Source organism: Podarcis raffonei, chromosome 18, assembly GCF_027172205.1.
Source record: "Podarcis raffonei isolate rPodRaf1 chromosome 18, rPodRaf1.pri, whole genome shotgun sequence".
Taxonomy (NCBI): Eukaryota; Metazoa; Chordata; class Lepidosauria; order Squamata; family Lacertidae; genus Podarcis; species Podarcis raffonei.
The window spans coordinates 3243341-3258856 of NC_070619.1; the positions used below are offsets into that span (position 1 = coordinate 3243341).

A 15516-nucleotide genomic window follows, 5' to 3' on the forward strand; every position below is an offset into this window, starting at 1 on the left:
GTGCATGATTAGAGCATCGCTAAGGGACGAGGGTGGCGCTGTGGGTTAAACCACAGAGCCTAGGACTTGCCGATCAGAAGGTCGGGGTTCGAATCCCCGCAATGACGGGGTGAGCTCCCATTGCTCAGTCCCTGCTCCTGCCAACCTAGCAGTTCAAAAGCAGTCAAAGTGCAAGTAGATAAATAGGTACCGCTTTATAGCGGGAAGGTAAACGGGGTTTCCGTGCGCTGCTCTGGTTCACCAGAAGCGGCTTAGCCATGCTGGCCACATGACCCGGAAGCTGTACGCCGGCTCCCTCAGCCAATAAAGCGAGATGAGCGCCGCAACCCCAGAGTCGGCCATGACTGGATCTAATCAGGGGTCCCTTAACCTTTATAGCATCACTATAACAGTGGCTTTCAAACGGGTGTGTGTGTGTGTGTTTGCGGTTCTGGTAACACCATTTGCATTCCCTCCTTTGCACCACTACCCCCTCCCATGGCAATCTCCTTGGATCGGGTCCTTCCCCCACCGTCACATTCTTAGTTGGAGCAAGGTGAAAATGAGGCCAGTGAACTTGTCCAACATGCCTCCCCCATTGTGTGAATCATGAACACCTCCCATAATTCTATGGGGTTCTGTAACACCGGCCTTCACACGGAAAGCAGACAATCTGGTATGGGGGTGGGGGCCCAATCTTTTTGCTCTGAGAAGAACTGTGTGTGTTTGCGGGGCAGGGGAACCCAAGCCAATCTTAGTGCTTGCCCTCCACTCCCAAGCCAGCTGAGGAAAAAAGATTCAGAAGATTTATAATGAATCGAAAAAAACGTTGAAATGTACATTTACTAAGAAACCAGAAGCCTTTCTACTTGGAATAATAGGTTTGGAATTGCCTTTACCTTTACAGTGGTGCCTCGCAAGACGAAATTAATTCGTTCCGCAAGTTTTTTCTTCTTGCAAGTTTTTCATCTTGCGAAGCACAGTTTCCCATAGGAATGCATTGAAAATCAATCAATGCGTTACTATGGAAACCGCCTTCAGACCAGGTCCGGGGACAGTCTGTCCCCCGACCTCTTCTGAAGGCGGCGGGGGGGGGACAAGGGCTTTTCTTCCCACCGCCAGCCTTCAGAAGGCTGTTCTGAAGCCTGGCGGTGGGAAGAAAAGCCCTTCTCCCCACCTCCCGCCCCGCAAGCTCCAGGGACAGGAGGGCTTTGCTGCCGACCGCCAGCATTTTAAAAGCCCCCGGGACAGCGGAGGTCTTCTGAAGGCCGGCGGTGGGCGAAAGTCTTTGCTCCCGACGGCCAGCATTTTAAAAGCGGTCCGGGATAGCGGGAAAGCGCAGCGCGCTTCCCTGCTATCCCGGACCGCTTTTAAAATGCTGGCGGTGGGGAGCAAAGCCTTTCGGCCCCCGCCGGCCTTCCTGGACCTCTTCTGAAGGCTGGAGGGGGGCGAAAGGCTTTGCTCCCCACCGCCAGCATTTAAAAGAGGTCCCCGGAGATTTCCCTATGGGCTTTCTTCTTGCGAAGCAAGCCCATAGGGAAATTCGTCTTGCGGAACGACTCAAAAACGGAAAACTCTTTCGTCTTGTGAGTTTTTCGTTTTGCGAGGTGTTCGTCTTGCGAGGCACCACTGTACGTTAATGTTAAAATGAGAAGAAAGAAAGATGTAAATTGACTAAGTAAATTTTATGGGAATATAGTTTTGGAAAACTGTTACAGTGGAGTATAGGGAAACTCAGCTAGGGGGATTCGAGGAAGTCATTCAACAATGTTAACAAAAGTGAAATCATTATAGCAAGGATAAATGTTTGTCTATTTGTTTGTTTGTTTTTGATGTGTTTTGTATGTTATAAATTGGAAAACCATTATTTTTTTTTTGAAAAAACAAAAACAGAAGAGATCCATGGTTTTCTCCTCCTGCCTCCCATCTTTTACGCAGAAGGAGAGGGGGACCCTCCTGACCTCGTCGATGTCAGTGCAGTGGGTCCCGTTGCCCGTGTAGCCCAGAGGACAGGCCCCACAGCGGTAGCCGGTGGGGGTGTCTGTGCATGTGACGCCGGGGAAGCAAGGATTCGGGTAGCAGCGATTAAGAGCCGCCACGCTGATGCCGGGGCCAGTCGCTCCTGTACCGATCCCTGGAAGACAAGGAAACAACGGAGTTGGGCTGCCCCCACTGGAGGCTGGTCTGTTAGGGGCGAATAGGGCACTGCCCCACCAACCACAGTCATCTCCCTCCTGTCTGCCCTCTCCCTCACAGCCAGCTGGCCGCCATATTCCTCTTCCTTCCTCTCAAACCACGTTAACACCATACATTTAAAGCATTATGGCGCCATTTGAAACAGCCATGGCCTGAAGCGAGATGAGCGCCACAACCCCATAAACCCCTTTGACTGGACTTAACCATCCAGGGAACCTTTATCTAACCACTGAGCCTAGGACTTGCCGATCAGAAGGTCAGCGGTTCGAATCCCCACGACGGGGTGAGCTCCCGTTGCTCGGTCCCTGCTCCTGCCCACCTAGCAGTTTGAAAGTATGCCAGTGCACGTAGATAAATAGGTACCACTCTTGCAGGAAGGTAAACGGCGTTTCTGTGCGCTGCTCTGGTTCGCCAGAAGCGGCTTAGTCATGCTGGCCACATGACCCAGAAAAACTGTCTGCGGACAAACGTCGGCTCCCTTGGCCTGTAAAGCGAGATGAGCGCCGCATCCCCAGAGTCGGCCACGGCTGGAACTAACGGTCAGGGGTCCCTTTACCCGTGTGGTGCTGATAATACCAAGGTTGCAGGTTCAATCCCCACATGGGGCAGCTGCACATTATTTCTGCCTTGCAGGGGATTGGACGAGATGATGCTCAGAGTTGCTATGTGCTGGAGCAGGACTAGCAGCTGCCATTAGTGGGTTGCCAGGGAGCAAGGGAGAGGGAGAAAGGCCGAGCTGGTTGTCCTTCAGCTGCAGCCAGGCAGAAATTGCAGTGCACACCCAGCCATGCGCTATTAGGCGATTAGGGGCCACGCCTTGGGTGGGGCTCTCAGGCCCCTTACGGCTGGCTGGTTGCACCTGGTAGCTGAGATGAAATCTGGTTGCAATAAGGACCTTATGGTCCTCTCCCTCTTTTGCAGGAGGGGACGCCCTGGGGGCCAGGATGCCTCTGGGCATGCACAAAGCGCCATTCACTCCAATTGCTAGCTTTTAAGGAATGCATTTCATTTTTAACTCTTCCAAGAAATGGGCTGCAATTTGTTGGGTCTGTATGGAGATACCTTCGATACAAGGCGACTTACCACAAGCATCGCACTCCATCACCGTGTTCTTCAAGAAGGTGAGCTCCTTGATCTGCAAAACAATGGTGAAAATAAACACCAGTTTACAGCCCCTTCCTTGGTGACTGGGGGTGGGGGGGGGTGGGGGGGTGAGGAAAGCTCAGTTTCCGACCCAAAGGCCAAGTATACGAAAGCAGAGCCGAGCTGAAATGTCCCAGGCGACATGCTTCTGAGAAAAATTATTTCTGAGGTTTTTCTTCTTCTGAACCTCCTGGAACAAAAGAAAGCCCTTAGCAAAAGTTGCTCTCAATATTGTTCTGTCCCAACCTTGTGGGGTGGTTGTTGCTTTTGATAATAATAATAATAATAATAATAATAATAATAATAATAATAATAATAATATTTATAGCCCGCCCTTCCCAGTTCAGAAAACCAGGCTCAGGGCAGCTAAAAACAAATTTAAAACATTTAATTGATGCTACAAAAACAGCATAAAATACAGTATAAAACGTGAATAACAATAAATTCAGAATTCAAAAATTAATTTAGTGGGAAGATCCATCCAATAAACATTAGAGGATCACCAGGGCTAGCTGGCTAAGTTAGTCCTATTTTATAAAAGCTTTTATTAACTTCTTGAAAGAAACAAAAAATACAGTCAACAGATGTAACAAAATGCAACATGATGGTTGTTCCATCAAGATTGGAAACAGTCCTGATGAAATCCAGACATGCAGTATGGTGGATCCTAACCTTTTAGGTGGGCAACTCAGCCAGATGGGTTGTAGTAAAATTGAATTTAAACTTCACACTAATAAGTCTCTCTGAAGATTTCCATCTGTTTCTCCAAATGTGTGTTGTGTTACTAATAGGGACGCGGGTGGCGCTGTGGTCTAAACCACTGAGCCTCTTGGGCTTGCTGATCAGAAGGTTAGCGGTTCGAATCCCCACGACGGGGTGAGCTACCATTGCTCGGTCCCTGCTCCTCCCAACCTAGCAGTTCAAAAGCACACCAAAAAGTGCAAGTAGATAAATAGGTACCACTGTGGCGGGAAGGTAAACAGCATTTCCGTGGGCTCTGGCTTCCATCACAAGGTCCCGTTGCGCCAGAAGTGGTTTAATCATGCTGGCCACATGACCCAGAAAGCAGTCTGTGGACAAACTCTGGCTCCCTTGGCCTGAAAGCGAGAATAGCGCCGCAACCCCAGAGTCGCCTTTGACTGGACTTCACCATCCAGAGGTCCTTTACCTTCCTGCCTTTACTTGTCATGTACCACCCATGGTTTCTGGGATGTACCCAACTAAATATCCAGACCATACATTTAAAGCAGTTTTATACCATTTTAAACCGTCATGGCTTCCCTCCCAAAGACTCCTGGGAGCTGTAGTTTGTTAAGGGTGCTGAGAATGGTCCCATTTCCTTTACAGAGTTATAATTCCAAGAGTTCCCTGGGAAGAGCAATTGACTGTTGCGTTCAGCATTGACTGGTGATTCCTATGTGGAATAATAATAATAATAATATCTAATCCTGTTTAGAATCCGCCACCCCAATTTCCCCCCTCTTTCTGGCCTTGCTGTCTTTAGTTGCAGACTATATTGATGAGGCCAGAACATAATTTTTGGAGGGGAGGGGGCTGCCATTTTTCTCCCATGATGCCCTGGGATGATGCTAGAATGCTGCAGCTAGACTGGTGACTGGGAGCGGCCGCTGGGACCATATAACACCAGTCCTGAGAGACCTGCATTGGCTCCCAGTACGTTTCCAAGCACAATTCAAAGTGTTGGTGCTGACCTTGAAAGCCCTAAATCAGGCTTCCTCAACCTCGGCCCTCCAGATGTTTTGAGACTACAATTCCCAGCATCCCTGACCACTGGTCCTGCTAGCTAGGGATCATGGGAGTTGTAGGCCAAAAACATCTGGAGGGCCGAGGTTGAGCAAGCCTGCCCTAAATGGCCTCGGCCCAGTAGACCTGAAGGAGCGTCTCCACCCCCATTGTTCAGCCCGGACCCCGAGGTCCAGCTCCCAGGGCCTTCTGGCAGTTCCCTCACTGTGAGGGCCTTTTTGGTAGTGGCACCTGCCCTGTGGGACACCCTCCCATCATAAGGAACTATAGAGATAAAAACTGTTAAATGTTTTCATGATATCTTACTGTGTTTTAATTTGCTGGAAGCTGCCCAGAGTGGCTGGTGCAACCTAATAATAATAATTTGCTGGCACCAGCTGAAGATGTGCCCTTTTTGCAGAGCCATAGCTACAGGGGCAGGGGGGTGGCGCTGTGGGTTAAACCACAGAGCCTAGGACTTGCCGATCAGAAGGTCGGCGGTTCGAATCCCCAAACGGGGTGAGCTCCCATTGCTCGGTCCCTGCTCCTCCCAACCTAGCAGTTTGAAAGCACATCAAAGTGCAAGTAGATAAATAGGTACCACTCTGGCGGGAAGGTAAACGGCGTTTCCGTGCGCTGCTCTGGTTCGCCAGAAGCGGCTTAGTCATGCTGGCCACATGACGCGGAAGCTGTACGCCGGCTCCCTCGGCCAATAAAGCGAGATGAGCGCCGCAACCCCAGAGCCGGTCACGACTGGACCTAATAGTCAGGGGTCCCTTTACCTTAACCTTTAGCTACAGGGGCAGGGGGCCAGTTGTTTTTTTTTGCGCCGGGTGAAACCTCCAGAGGGGCGCCATTGAGGCTCCCAACCTGTTTGTGTGTGTGTACACAAATGTGCATGGGGGTGGGTGCCAATCTGGGTCTTTGACCCGAGTGAAATAAAGCCTAGTTTCGCCCCTGCTTTTTGCCCAGGGTGGAGGTAATGAGGCCAAATGCCAATTAATGTATTGCCCAGTGTGTGCCGTTTTGCCGTTTTGAGTTTCCTAGGGGCATTCCTGAAAAAAACGAGGGACTCTCTGTTAAAACTGGCTTGGTAGATAAAGTCTGGACCTCGTTCCTGTCTGGATTTGGCCTCGAAGGCAGGAAGAACTTCCCCAGCCGGGGAACAGCAGAAGGTCTACTTGAGGTAATCACCTCATCCGGCACAAGGCTGGAGGGTCACCGTTTGCTTTCCAGCTCGCAATTAAACTGTTGCCAATGGGTTGCGGTTTTTTAAGAAGCTTTAATCTAACCCAGACCTTCCTGTAAACCTGGACAGTGCAGCCTAAAGGGACCCATGGTGGTTTTAGCTTCCACTGCCAGATTCTTTATTTATTTTAATTTCTTTTTGCGTTTTGTGGGTGGATGGTTTGTATATTTCAGGAGCAACTGACAAACACCACCCAACCTCAAAGTGACAAGGGTATGCGCGACCTTATTTTGAAGATATGCCCCCTTTTGAATACATGTATTTCGAAAGGGCAGAGGCTGAAGATGGATGGGTGTGCAGTTAGAAGAGAGCAGCGCAAGAGCTTGTGAAAAGTTCCTTTTCTTTCCCCCCAGAAATGGCAGAGCAGAGGAATAACCTTGTGAAGTGAAAGGATAAGAAACTCTGTCTTGCCAGAGTGGTGCATGCTCTAGTTATCTCCCGCTTGGACTACTGCAATGCGCTCTACATGGGGCTACCTTTGGAGGTGATCCAGAATGTGGCAGCTAGACTGGTGACTGGGAGCGGCCGCCAAGACCATATAACACCGGTCCTGAAACACCTACATTGGCTCCCAGTTATGTTTCCGAGCACAATTAAGTGTTAGTTCTAACCTTTAAAGCCCTAAACAGTCTCGGCCCAGTATACCTGAAAAAGCGTCTCCACCCCCATTGTTCTGCCCGGACACTGAGGTCCAGCACCGAGGGCCTTCTGGCGGTTCCCTCATTGCGAGAAGTAAGGTTACAGGGAACCAGGCAGAGGGCCTTCTCGGTAGTGGCGCCTGCCCTGTGGAACACCCTCCCACCAGATGTCAAGGAAATAAGCAGCTATCTTCTTTTTAAAAGACATCTGAAGGCAGCCCTGTTTAGGGAAGTTTTTAATGTTTAATGCTGTGTTGTTTTTAACACAGAGTGGCTGGGGAAACTCAGCCAGATGGACGGGGTATAAATAATAAATTATTATTATTATTTATATCTAGATGCTAGGATAGAGAGGATAAGGAAAACAGGAAAACAGGAAGACACAATGAGAGGTAAAGGAGGTGCTGTGGGATTGGTGGAAGTCAATGTTTGTTTTTATTTTTAGTGTTTATATTATTAACTTGTATGATATGGATTTGTGGGTTTTTTTGTATGCTGGTTTTTGTGTTTTGTGTATTGTTATTTTTCGATATTTTTTGTATTATTGTTGTGTGGAAAATACTAATAAAATTTATTATTTAAAAAAGAAAAGAAATGGCAAAACAGAAGGATCAAGGGAACTGCTTTGTGATATCAATCTAGACCCAACAGTGAGCAACCATGATGCCCTCCACCCAACAGCACAATAAAGAAAACTATCCCCTGTAATATGCTTCTAGTTGGAGGTAGGCTGTTCCTGATGGTGGAGGCTCGACTGACAGTGACAAAGTGCCAAATTAATTGTTAGTGCTGGGCCCATAAGTTGCCATAAGCCCCTCGTCTTCCTCAAGTGTAGTGGATTTTTGGAGAGGGGGTGATCTGGGTTTAATAGGTATGATATTAATGAATGTCACCTTGCCGACAAAGGTCCGTATAGTAAAAGCTATGGTTGTCCCAGTAGTGATGTATGGAAGTGAGAGCTGGACCGTAAAGAAGGCAGATCGCCTAAGAATGGATGCTTTTGAATTCTGGTGCTGGAGGAGACTCTTGAGAGTCCCATGGACTACAAGAAGATCAAACCTCTCCATTCTGAATGAAATCAGCCCTGAGTGCTCACTGGAAGGACAGATCCTGACGCTGAGGCTCCAAGACTTGGGCCACCTCATGAGAAGAGAAGACTCCCTGGAAACGACCCTGATGTTGGGAAAGATGGAGGGCACAAGGAGAAGGGGAGGACAGAGGACGAGATGGTGGGACAGTGTTCTCGAAGCGACCAGCATGAGTTTGACCAAACTGCAGGAGGCAGTGGAAGACAGGAGGGCCTGGCGTGCTCTGGTCCAGGGGGTCACGAAGAGGCGGACATGACTAAACAACTAAACAACAACAACAACATTAATGAATGTGATGGGCGGCAATAAATTAAGATGACTTTATGTAGAAATGATTTCTTGGGGCAGGCGAGCGCATGTGACCGACGGGGAATTGAACTGATCTGAAGCAAGGAGTGTTGGGAAATTAATTTGGGGGGGGGGTGTCTTTGTGTAAATGAAAAGAAGAACAAACTAGGTGTGGGTAGCAAATGCATTGAATAATTCATCTGGGCTGATGTGGGTGGGGGATTATCCTGGTTTGCCCTTCCGTGACACTGAAAATCCAAATTTTAACTCCAGGCAATAGAAATGGCTAGGTTTATGGTCCAATCGGACCAAAAATTATTAAAAGAACGGGGATGTGCTAAAGAGTATATGAAAAAAACATTGCTCTAAAGTAAGTAAATCGGTATGTAATGAATGAAGCTTTGCAGGGTTAAAGAAAGAGAAAAATGGTGTAAAAAGTATAAAGATAGAGGTAATCTACATTAGACACAACAATTTAGAAAGAGTAAAAAATTTGAGGTCTTAGAACAAAGGAAGGATGTCTTTTATGTGTATACATATGTAACGATTAGAATGATGGTATGGTTTGATTTGTAGATTTTTGGTTTTTGTTGTTTTTTCTCATTTTTTTTCTTGTTTGTACTGCTTTATTTTGGATTTAATGTTTGTAATTTTTGTTATAATTTTGCATTGAAAATAAAATTAAAAAAAAAGAAACGGCTAAGTTTATGCAGACCTCATTGTCCTCGTAAACCCCAAATCTTTTATGTAACCCAGCCATACGACCAGACAGCCCACACCTTCTTGTTCCTCCCCAGAAGCTGCTATGTGCAGAGGTAGCCTGCCTCTGACCTTGGAGGCTCTACCGAGCCACTGAGGCAAACAGCAGCCAAAAGACTTTGCCCATGTTGATCCCCCCCCCCCGAAGCCTTAAGAACATAAGCAGATCGGGCCAAACAGGGCCCCAAAGGTCCAGCATACTGTTCTTGCAGTGGCCAGTGTTTTCTGGGATAAGTACTCAAAAACATCGCTGCCTTCTACTGCGGAGGCAGCGCATATAGCCAATGTAGCTGGTAGCCACTGTGATGATAATAATAATAATAATAATAATAATAATAATAATAATTTATACTCCACCTTCCCGGTTCAAAAACTGGGCTCAGGGTGGCTAATAACAAATTTAAAACACTCTAAAACAATTATAGGGACACGGTTCGCGCTGTGGGTTAAACCACAGAGCCTAGGATTTGCCGATCAACAGGGTGAGCTCCCGTTGCTCGGTCCCTGCTCCTGCCCACCTAGCAGTTCGAAAGCACATCAAAGTGCAAGTAGATAAATAGGTACCGCTCCGGCGGGAAGGTAACCGGTGTTTTTGTGCACTGCTCTGGTTTCGCCAGAAGCAGCTTAGTCATGCTGGCCACATGACCAGCTCCCTCGGCCAATAAAGTGAGATGAGCGCCGCAACCCCAGAGTCGGCCATGACTGGACCTAATGGTCAGGGGTCCCTTCCCTTTACCTTTAAAACAATTATAAAAGCAGCATAAAATATGGTATAAAAACATGAATAACAATAACATTCAAAAATCAATCAGATAATCCCCAGGGCTAGCTGGCTGAATTGGTCCTACTTGGGCCAGCGAGGAGGCCAGGGGAGAATTAGCTGTGGGGTCTCTGAGCGGGTGATCTTCATAAAAGGGGAGGGAAGAGAAGGGAATAAAAGATCAGGCTGAATTCAAATCAAAGCCTTTTCCTCCATGAATAGAGAATAGGGGGTCAGTGATGGGGAGAGGGCCAGTGCTTTCTGTTCTCCCAGTGGGCAACTGGATGCCGTTATGGGAAGCCCATAAGCAAGACCTGCGTTCAAGAGCACTCTCCCCTCCTTCATAAAAGGGCTTTCTTTCTTTTTGAAAAGACAGGCCCCTAATGGACTGGAGTGGAAGGTCCATCTGGCCCCCGGCGTGGTCTCTAATGAGAGGCTTGCGAGTGGCGCTGCCTGGGGAAGCTCTGACTTCATCTCGGCAAGGACGGCCGGAGAGGAACACACGGCGGCGACTCCCCCCGGAGGCCCCCCCGGCTCCGCAAGAGTTTGTCCTGGCACAGAGAGGGCCAGTCTGCTTTTCCAGTTTGCTGGCAGGGAGAGGTGGCCAGGGAGCCGGGGGTGGAAGGGAAAGAGCGTCTGGAATGTGGAGTTACACAAGAGAGAGGCAGCCGGACAAAGAACACTTTGGATGGCCAAGGGCAGAAGACCCCCAGACGATGCTTCGCCCTCAGAGCATCGGGGCAGCCATCTTGCTGCATGCCCTCCAACATTTCTCCAGTGGGAACAGGGGTGTCCTAAGGAAAAGCGGGACGTTCTGGGATCAAATCATAAACTGGGACAGCTTCTGTAAATCCAGGACTGTCCCTGGAAAATAGGGGTGTGATAGGAATTTTGAGGTCTTAAAGGTAAAGGGACCCCTGACCATTAGGTCTAGTCGTGGCCAACTCTGGGGTTGCAGCGCTCATCTCATTTTACTGGCCGAGGGAGCCGGCGTTCAGCTTCCAGGTCATGTGGCCAGCATGACTAAGCCGCTTCTGGCGAACCAGAGCAGTGCACAGAAACACTGTTTACCTTCCCGCCAGAGCGGTGCCTATTTATCTACTTGCACTTTTGACATGCTTTCTAACTGCTAGGTTGGCAGGAGCAGGGACTGAGCAACAGGAGCTCACTCCGTCACGGGGATTCAAACCACCGACCTTCTGATCAGCAAGTGCTAGGCTCTGTGGTTTAACCCACAGCGCCACCCACATCATGGATATATGTTAAATGTTCATAAGTGTACCAACCAAGCACGTATATAGATCAGCACAGGAAGACCAACCTGAGACCATTTTGATTCCCAAACTGATCTAATGTTTTCCCTGCAATGAAGGGAGCGGGTCAGGAAACCTCCCCATTGTCTCTTTCCTCACAAATCCTGTCTTAAGGGCACATTTAAGATATGATAGGGTGTGAGCCTGTGACCTGGCTCAGGAACTAAGTATTTATCATTACAAAAGACTGGCCAGGCTCCCCAGGGTATCCAATCAAGTGAGCATTAACAGGTAACCTGTCAGACAGGAGATAAACAACGCACTCAGATTTCTGCTGTAGACCGCCTTTTCTATGATGTAGGTATGATGTATCTGGGGTGGTGGTCTTGGGTTACACCCCTTCTGTGATGTATGTATGATGTATGGAGGGGTGATCTGGAGCTCCGGGGCAGGGAATTTATATTGTCTTTATAAGGCCTTGTGCGCCATTGTTCTGGGTTCCTCCTCCTTTCCTGCGAGTGAGGGGAGCACCCTGTTGCAACAGATCAATAAAGATCAAGCTTGCTACCCCATAAGGGAAAAAGGGCAGATTTTGTTTACAACAGGGGCACTTGGAGGGCCTAGGATGCTGGGGAAAAAATCCTCTGGGAAGCCAATGTGCTTCTCCTCTGCTATGTGGCATAGAGAGTCTGTTATGTTGACATTCCTGGTAATGCCAAACCCGGGTGCCAACAGAGGCTGGATCCCAAAGAAGGACCATTGAGAAAGTGGGGCTTGAATCTCACTTGTGGGTTTTCTGCAATGGGCATCTGATGATCAGAGACCTAGCCTTCCTTCTCCCCCTAGAGATCTGTTTGCTGCTAACTGGAGAGGCAGGACATAAGCAGAGATCTGTTGGGTGGGCCAGAGGGAAATTCCACCCGGCATTTTGTTTCCGATGCGTGTGCAGCAAAGCACCTCTGGGGACAAGAAGACAAGTAAGGCAAAGTCAGGCAAAAGCACCTCCTCCCAAACTCGCCGCTGCCCTGTGGTCTGTCCCAATAATCTAGTCCTGGGGGTGGATAAATTAATTGGTCTAAATAAGGGGTGGGGAACTGTGGTGCACCCACAGCCTAATTTCCAGTGCCATGAATGGAGTGATGGAAAGAAGCATGGCGTGGAGCCCTCTTCACATATCAGGGGTGCTCTGTCTGTCTCTTATTGAGTGGGAAGGAATATGTCTAGTTTTGTCATTGATTTTCTCCCAAGAAGCACGAAATTAAGAGACTCCTGCTTCTTGGGAGAAAAGCAATGACAAACCTGGACAGCATCTTAAAAAGCAGAGACATCGCCTTGCCGACAAAGGTCCGTATAGTTCAAGCTATGGTTTTCCCAGTCGTGATGTATGGAAGTGAGAGCTGGACCATAAAGAAGGCTGATCGCCGAAGAATGGATGCTTTTGATTTATGGTGCTGGAGGAGACTCTTGAGAGTCCCATGGACTGCAAGAAGATCAAACCTCTCCATTCTGAAGGAAATCAGCCCTGAGTGCTCACTGGAAGGACAGATCCTGAAGCTGAGGCTCCAAGACTTTGGCCACCTCATGAGAAGAGAAGACTCCCTGGAAAAGACCCTGATGCTGGGAAAGATGGAGGGCACAAGGAGAAGGGGACGACAGAGGACGAGATGGTGGGACAGTGTTCTTGAAGCTACGAACATGAGTTTGACCAAACTGCGGGAGGCAGTGGGAGACAGGAGGGCCTGGCGTGCTCTGGTCCAGGGGGTCACGAAGAGTTAGAAACGACTAAGCGACTAAACAACAACAACAAATATATATATATATATATATATATATATATATATATATATATATATATATATATGAGAGAATGACCCTGTCCACTTTTAGCCCCTGACACATTATCCCCAAGGGAATGTGACCTTCAATAGATTTTATTTATTTTTTTAAAAGCTTCCTCTCTCCATTTCAGGAGATTTTGGAGGTTGGATTGGGCCAGACTTTCACTCTTTAGGTTCAGGATCCTTGCCATGTTCTCCCGGGTCACAATATTGTAATTGCCATAGCTGTCAACCTTCCCTTTTTTTGCGGGAAATTCCCTTATTCCACTGCTGTTTCTCGCTGCTTCCTGCTGCTATCCCGGATTGTTAGATATCCCGTAGACTGTCCCCGGGACAGGTGAGGCTGCTGATCCCTAATTTTCAAATCTGAAAATTGACAGCTATGGTAATTGCTTCTTGTCCATTATAATCAGGGCTACAGAATCCGTTCTTGGGGGTGTTCTCAAACGGTAGCCATGCTCAGACAGATCCACTGAAAAGATAGGACACGGTTTACTCCAGTCCATTACTTTAGGTGGATGCAATGCGGAAGAGGGTTCCCCAGGTGTAACACCTAAAGTAAGGTTACCAGACGTCCCCGTTTCCCAGTGACGGTCCCCGGATTTACAAACCAGTCTCCATACAAAATCCATTGAAGTTGAAAGTGTCCCTGGATTCATTGAAAAAAAATATCTGGTAACCTTTACCTAAAGCCAGGTAAACCCTGCATCCTGCATCCTCCACTTGCAGTTTCTTTGCAAGTTTCTAGTCCTTATGAAAGCTTGGCAAGCACTAAAGAACACTGCACATGAGGAAAACCCTGCCGCTTGGGTTGGCTGTTGGATAGAGGTGACCCCATGCAAAACAAATTATTACTCTACCAACAGTAGAATCCTGGAACTGAAATAATTGTTATACATGCTTAAGAATAACCATTGTTGTTGTTATTAAAAAAGATATGGTGTACAAATAGCCTGTGTGCAATTAGTACATAATTTGATGGTGGGGAATGGCTATGTAGGGTTCAGGTGTTTTAATCTTTTTCTCCTTTTTAACTTAAAAGGAGGAGGGTGAAACTGGCATCGCGCCTCCCTTACCTGCTGTTTCAGCAGTTCTGTGATCTGCCGGAGAACCTGGTTTGTCTCCCTCATCTCCGAGAGCATCTGGGGCGAAAGGTCTCCGCCTGCAATGAGAATGCATTGGATATTTTCCTGTTACTTCAGGGCGCAAGAGAATCACGGGGCTGACTCTCAGCTAAGGCGCCTGCCCAGCCCCATATTCAGCCTTTTGAACACAATTATCTGACCAGTTGGGATGCGGGTGGCGCTGTGGGTTAAACCACAGAGCCTCTTGGGCTTGCCAATCAGAAGGTCGGCGGTTCGAATCCCAGCGATGGGGTGAGCTCCCGTTGCTCAGTCCCTGCTCCTGCCAACCTAGCAGTTCCAAAGCACATCAAAGTGCAAGTAGATAAATAGGTACCACTCCGGCGGGAAAGTAAACGGCGTTTCCATGCGCTGCTCTGGTTCGCCAGAAGTGGCTTAGTCCTACTGGCCACATGACCCGGAAGCTGTACGCCGGCTCCCTTGGCCAATAAAGCGAGATGAGCACCGCAACCCCAGAGTCGGCCACGACTGGACCTAATGGTCAGGGGTCCCTTTACCTTTATATCTGACAATTTAGAAATCTCAGGGGAGCTGCATTGCAGGGGGTTGTGCCTGAGTCACTTCAGAGAAACCATGAATTGGGAACAAGGTATATAGCAGTTAAGCAGAGAAGCCATCTTCAATCACGCTCTGTGAAAGTAAAGCTCCAAAACCAGTTCCCCCTCTCTTTTTACAATTAAAATCTGCCCCCTTGCAGTTAAACTTTCAATCAACTTTTGTTTTAGTTGTTTAATCTATTCACAGAGATAATTCAGTTTGGTGGCACCTGAGACCCAACCCCTGCTCCCTGCTCTTTGTCCAGCCAGCCGCCCCAACCGATCAACTGCTGCGATTGCTGTCCAGCAACAGGTAGCCTGCATCTGAATAGGGAGGTTCCATTTTAGCTATCTTGACCAACAGCCATTGATAGACCTCTCATTCTCCATGAATTTATCTAATCCCCCCCCCCACTTTAAAGCCACCCGGCTGCCGCTGCAGCAACATCTTGTGGCAGTGAGTTCCACAAGTTAAATTATCTGCTGAGTGACATAGTGAAATTCATTTTGTGGATTGGTTGAGATTAAATGGATGAACCCAAGTGAGGAAATACTATGCAACACACACACACACACATTTCTATCCACTTTTTCTTCATCTATACTTTATCAAGTACCTTCTTAATCACTTTTCCCAGTTAAACGAAAACCTCCATTTTTTTTAGGGGAGGGCCTATAGCCTAGTGGGTAGAGCAGGTTCAAACCCAGCACCTCCAAGGAATCTCTCCCTGACTGAGCTCTTGGGACAGCTGCTGTCAGTCAGTGCAGACAAGACTGCACTAGATGGGCTAATGGCAGCTTCCTGTGTAGGGAATAATAGAATTGCAGAGTTGGACTCTACGGACTGAGCTATCTCACATCAGGGTGCAAATAGAACCAGGATAACTTTGGTCACCCTTTTTTG

General features: G+C 48.1%; 1 protein-coding gene across 1 annotated transcript in view; it reads right to left on the bottom strand.

Moving 5' to 3' along the window:
• COMP (cartilage oligomeric matrix protein) overlaps nt 1–14092 on the bottom strand; it is a 40813-nt gene extending 26721 nt beyond the window's left edge. The window contains exons 1-3 of the mRNA XM_053372479.1: nt 14011–14092; nt 3259–3310; nt 1941–2113 (exon numbers count right to left, since the gene is read on the bottom strand). Coding sequence (XP_053228454.1) covers nt 1941–2113; nt 3259–3310; nt 14011–14076 — 291 coding nt within the window. The 5' untranslated portion in view covers nt 14077–14092. The remainder of the gene's footprint in view (nt 1–1940; nt 2114–3258; nt 3311–14010) is intronic.
• Nucleotides 14093–15516: the final 1424 nt, after the last annotated feature.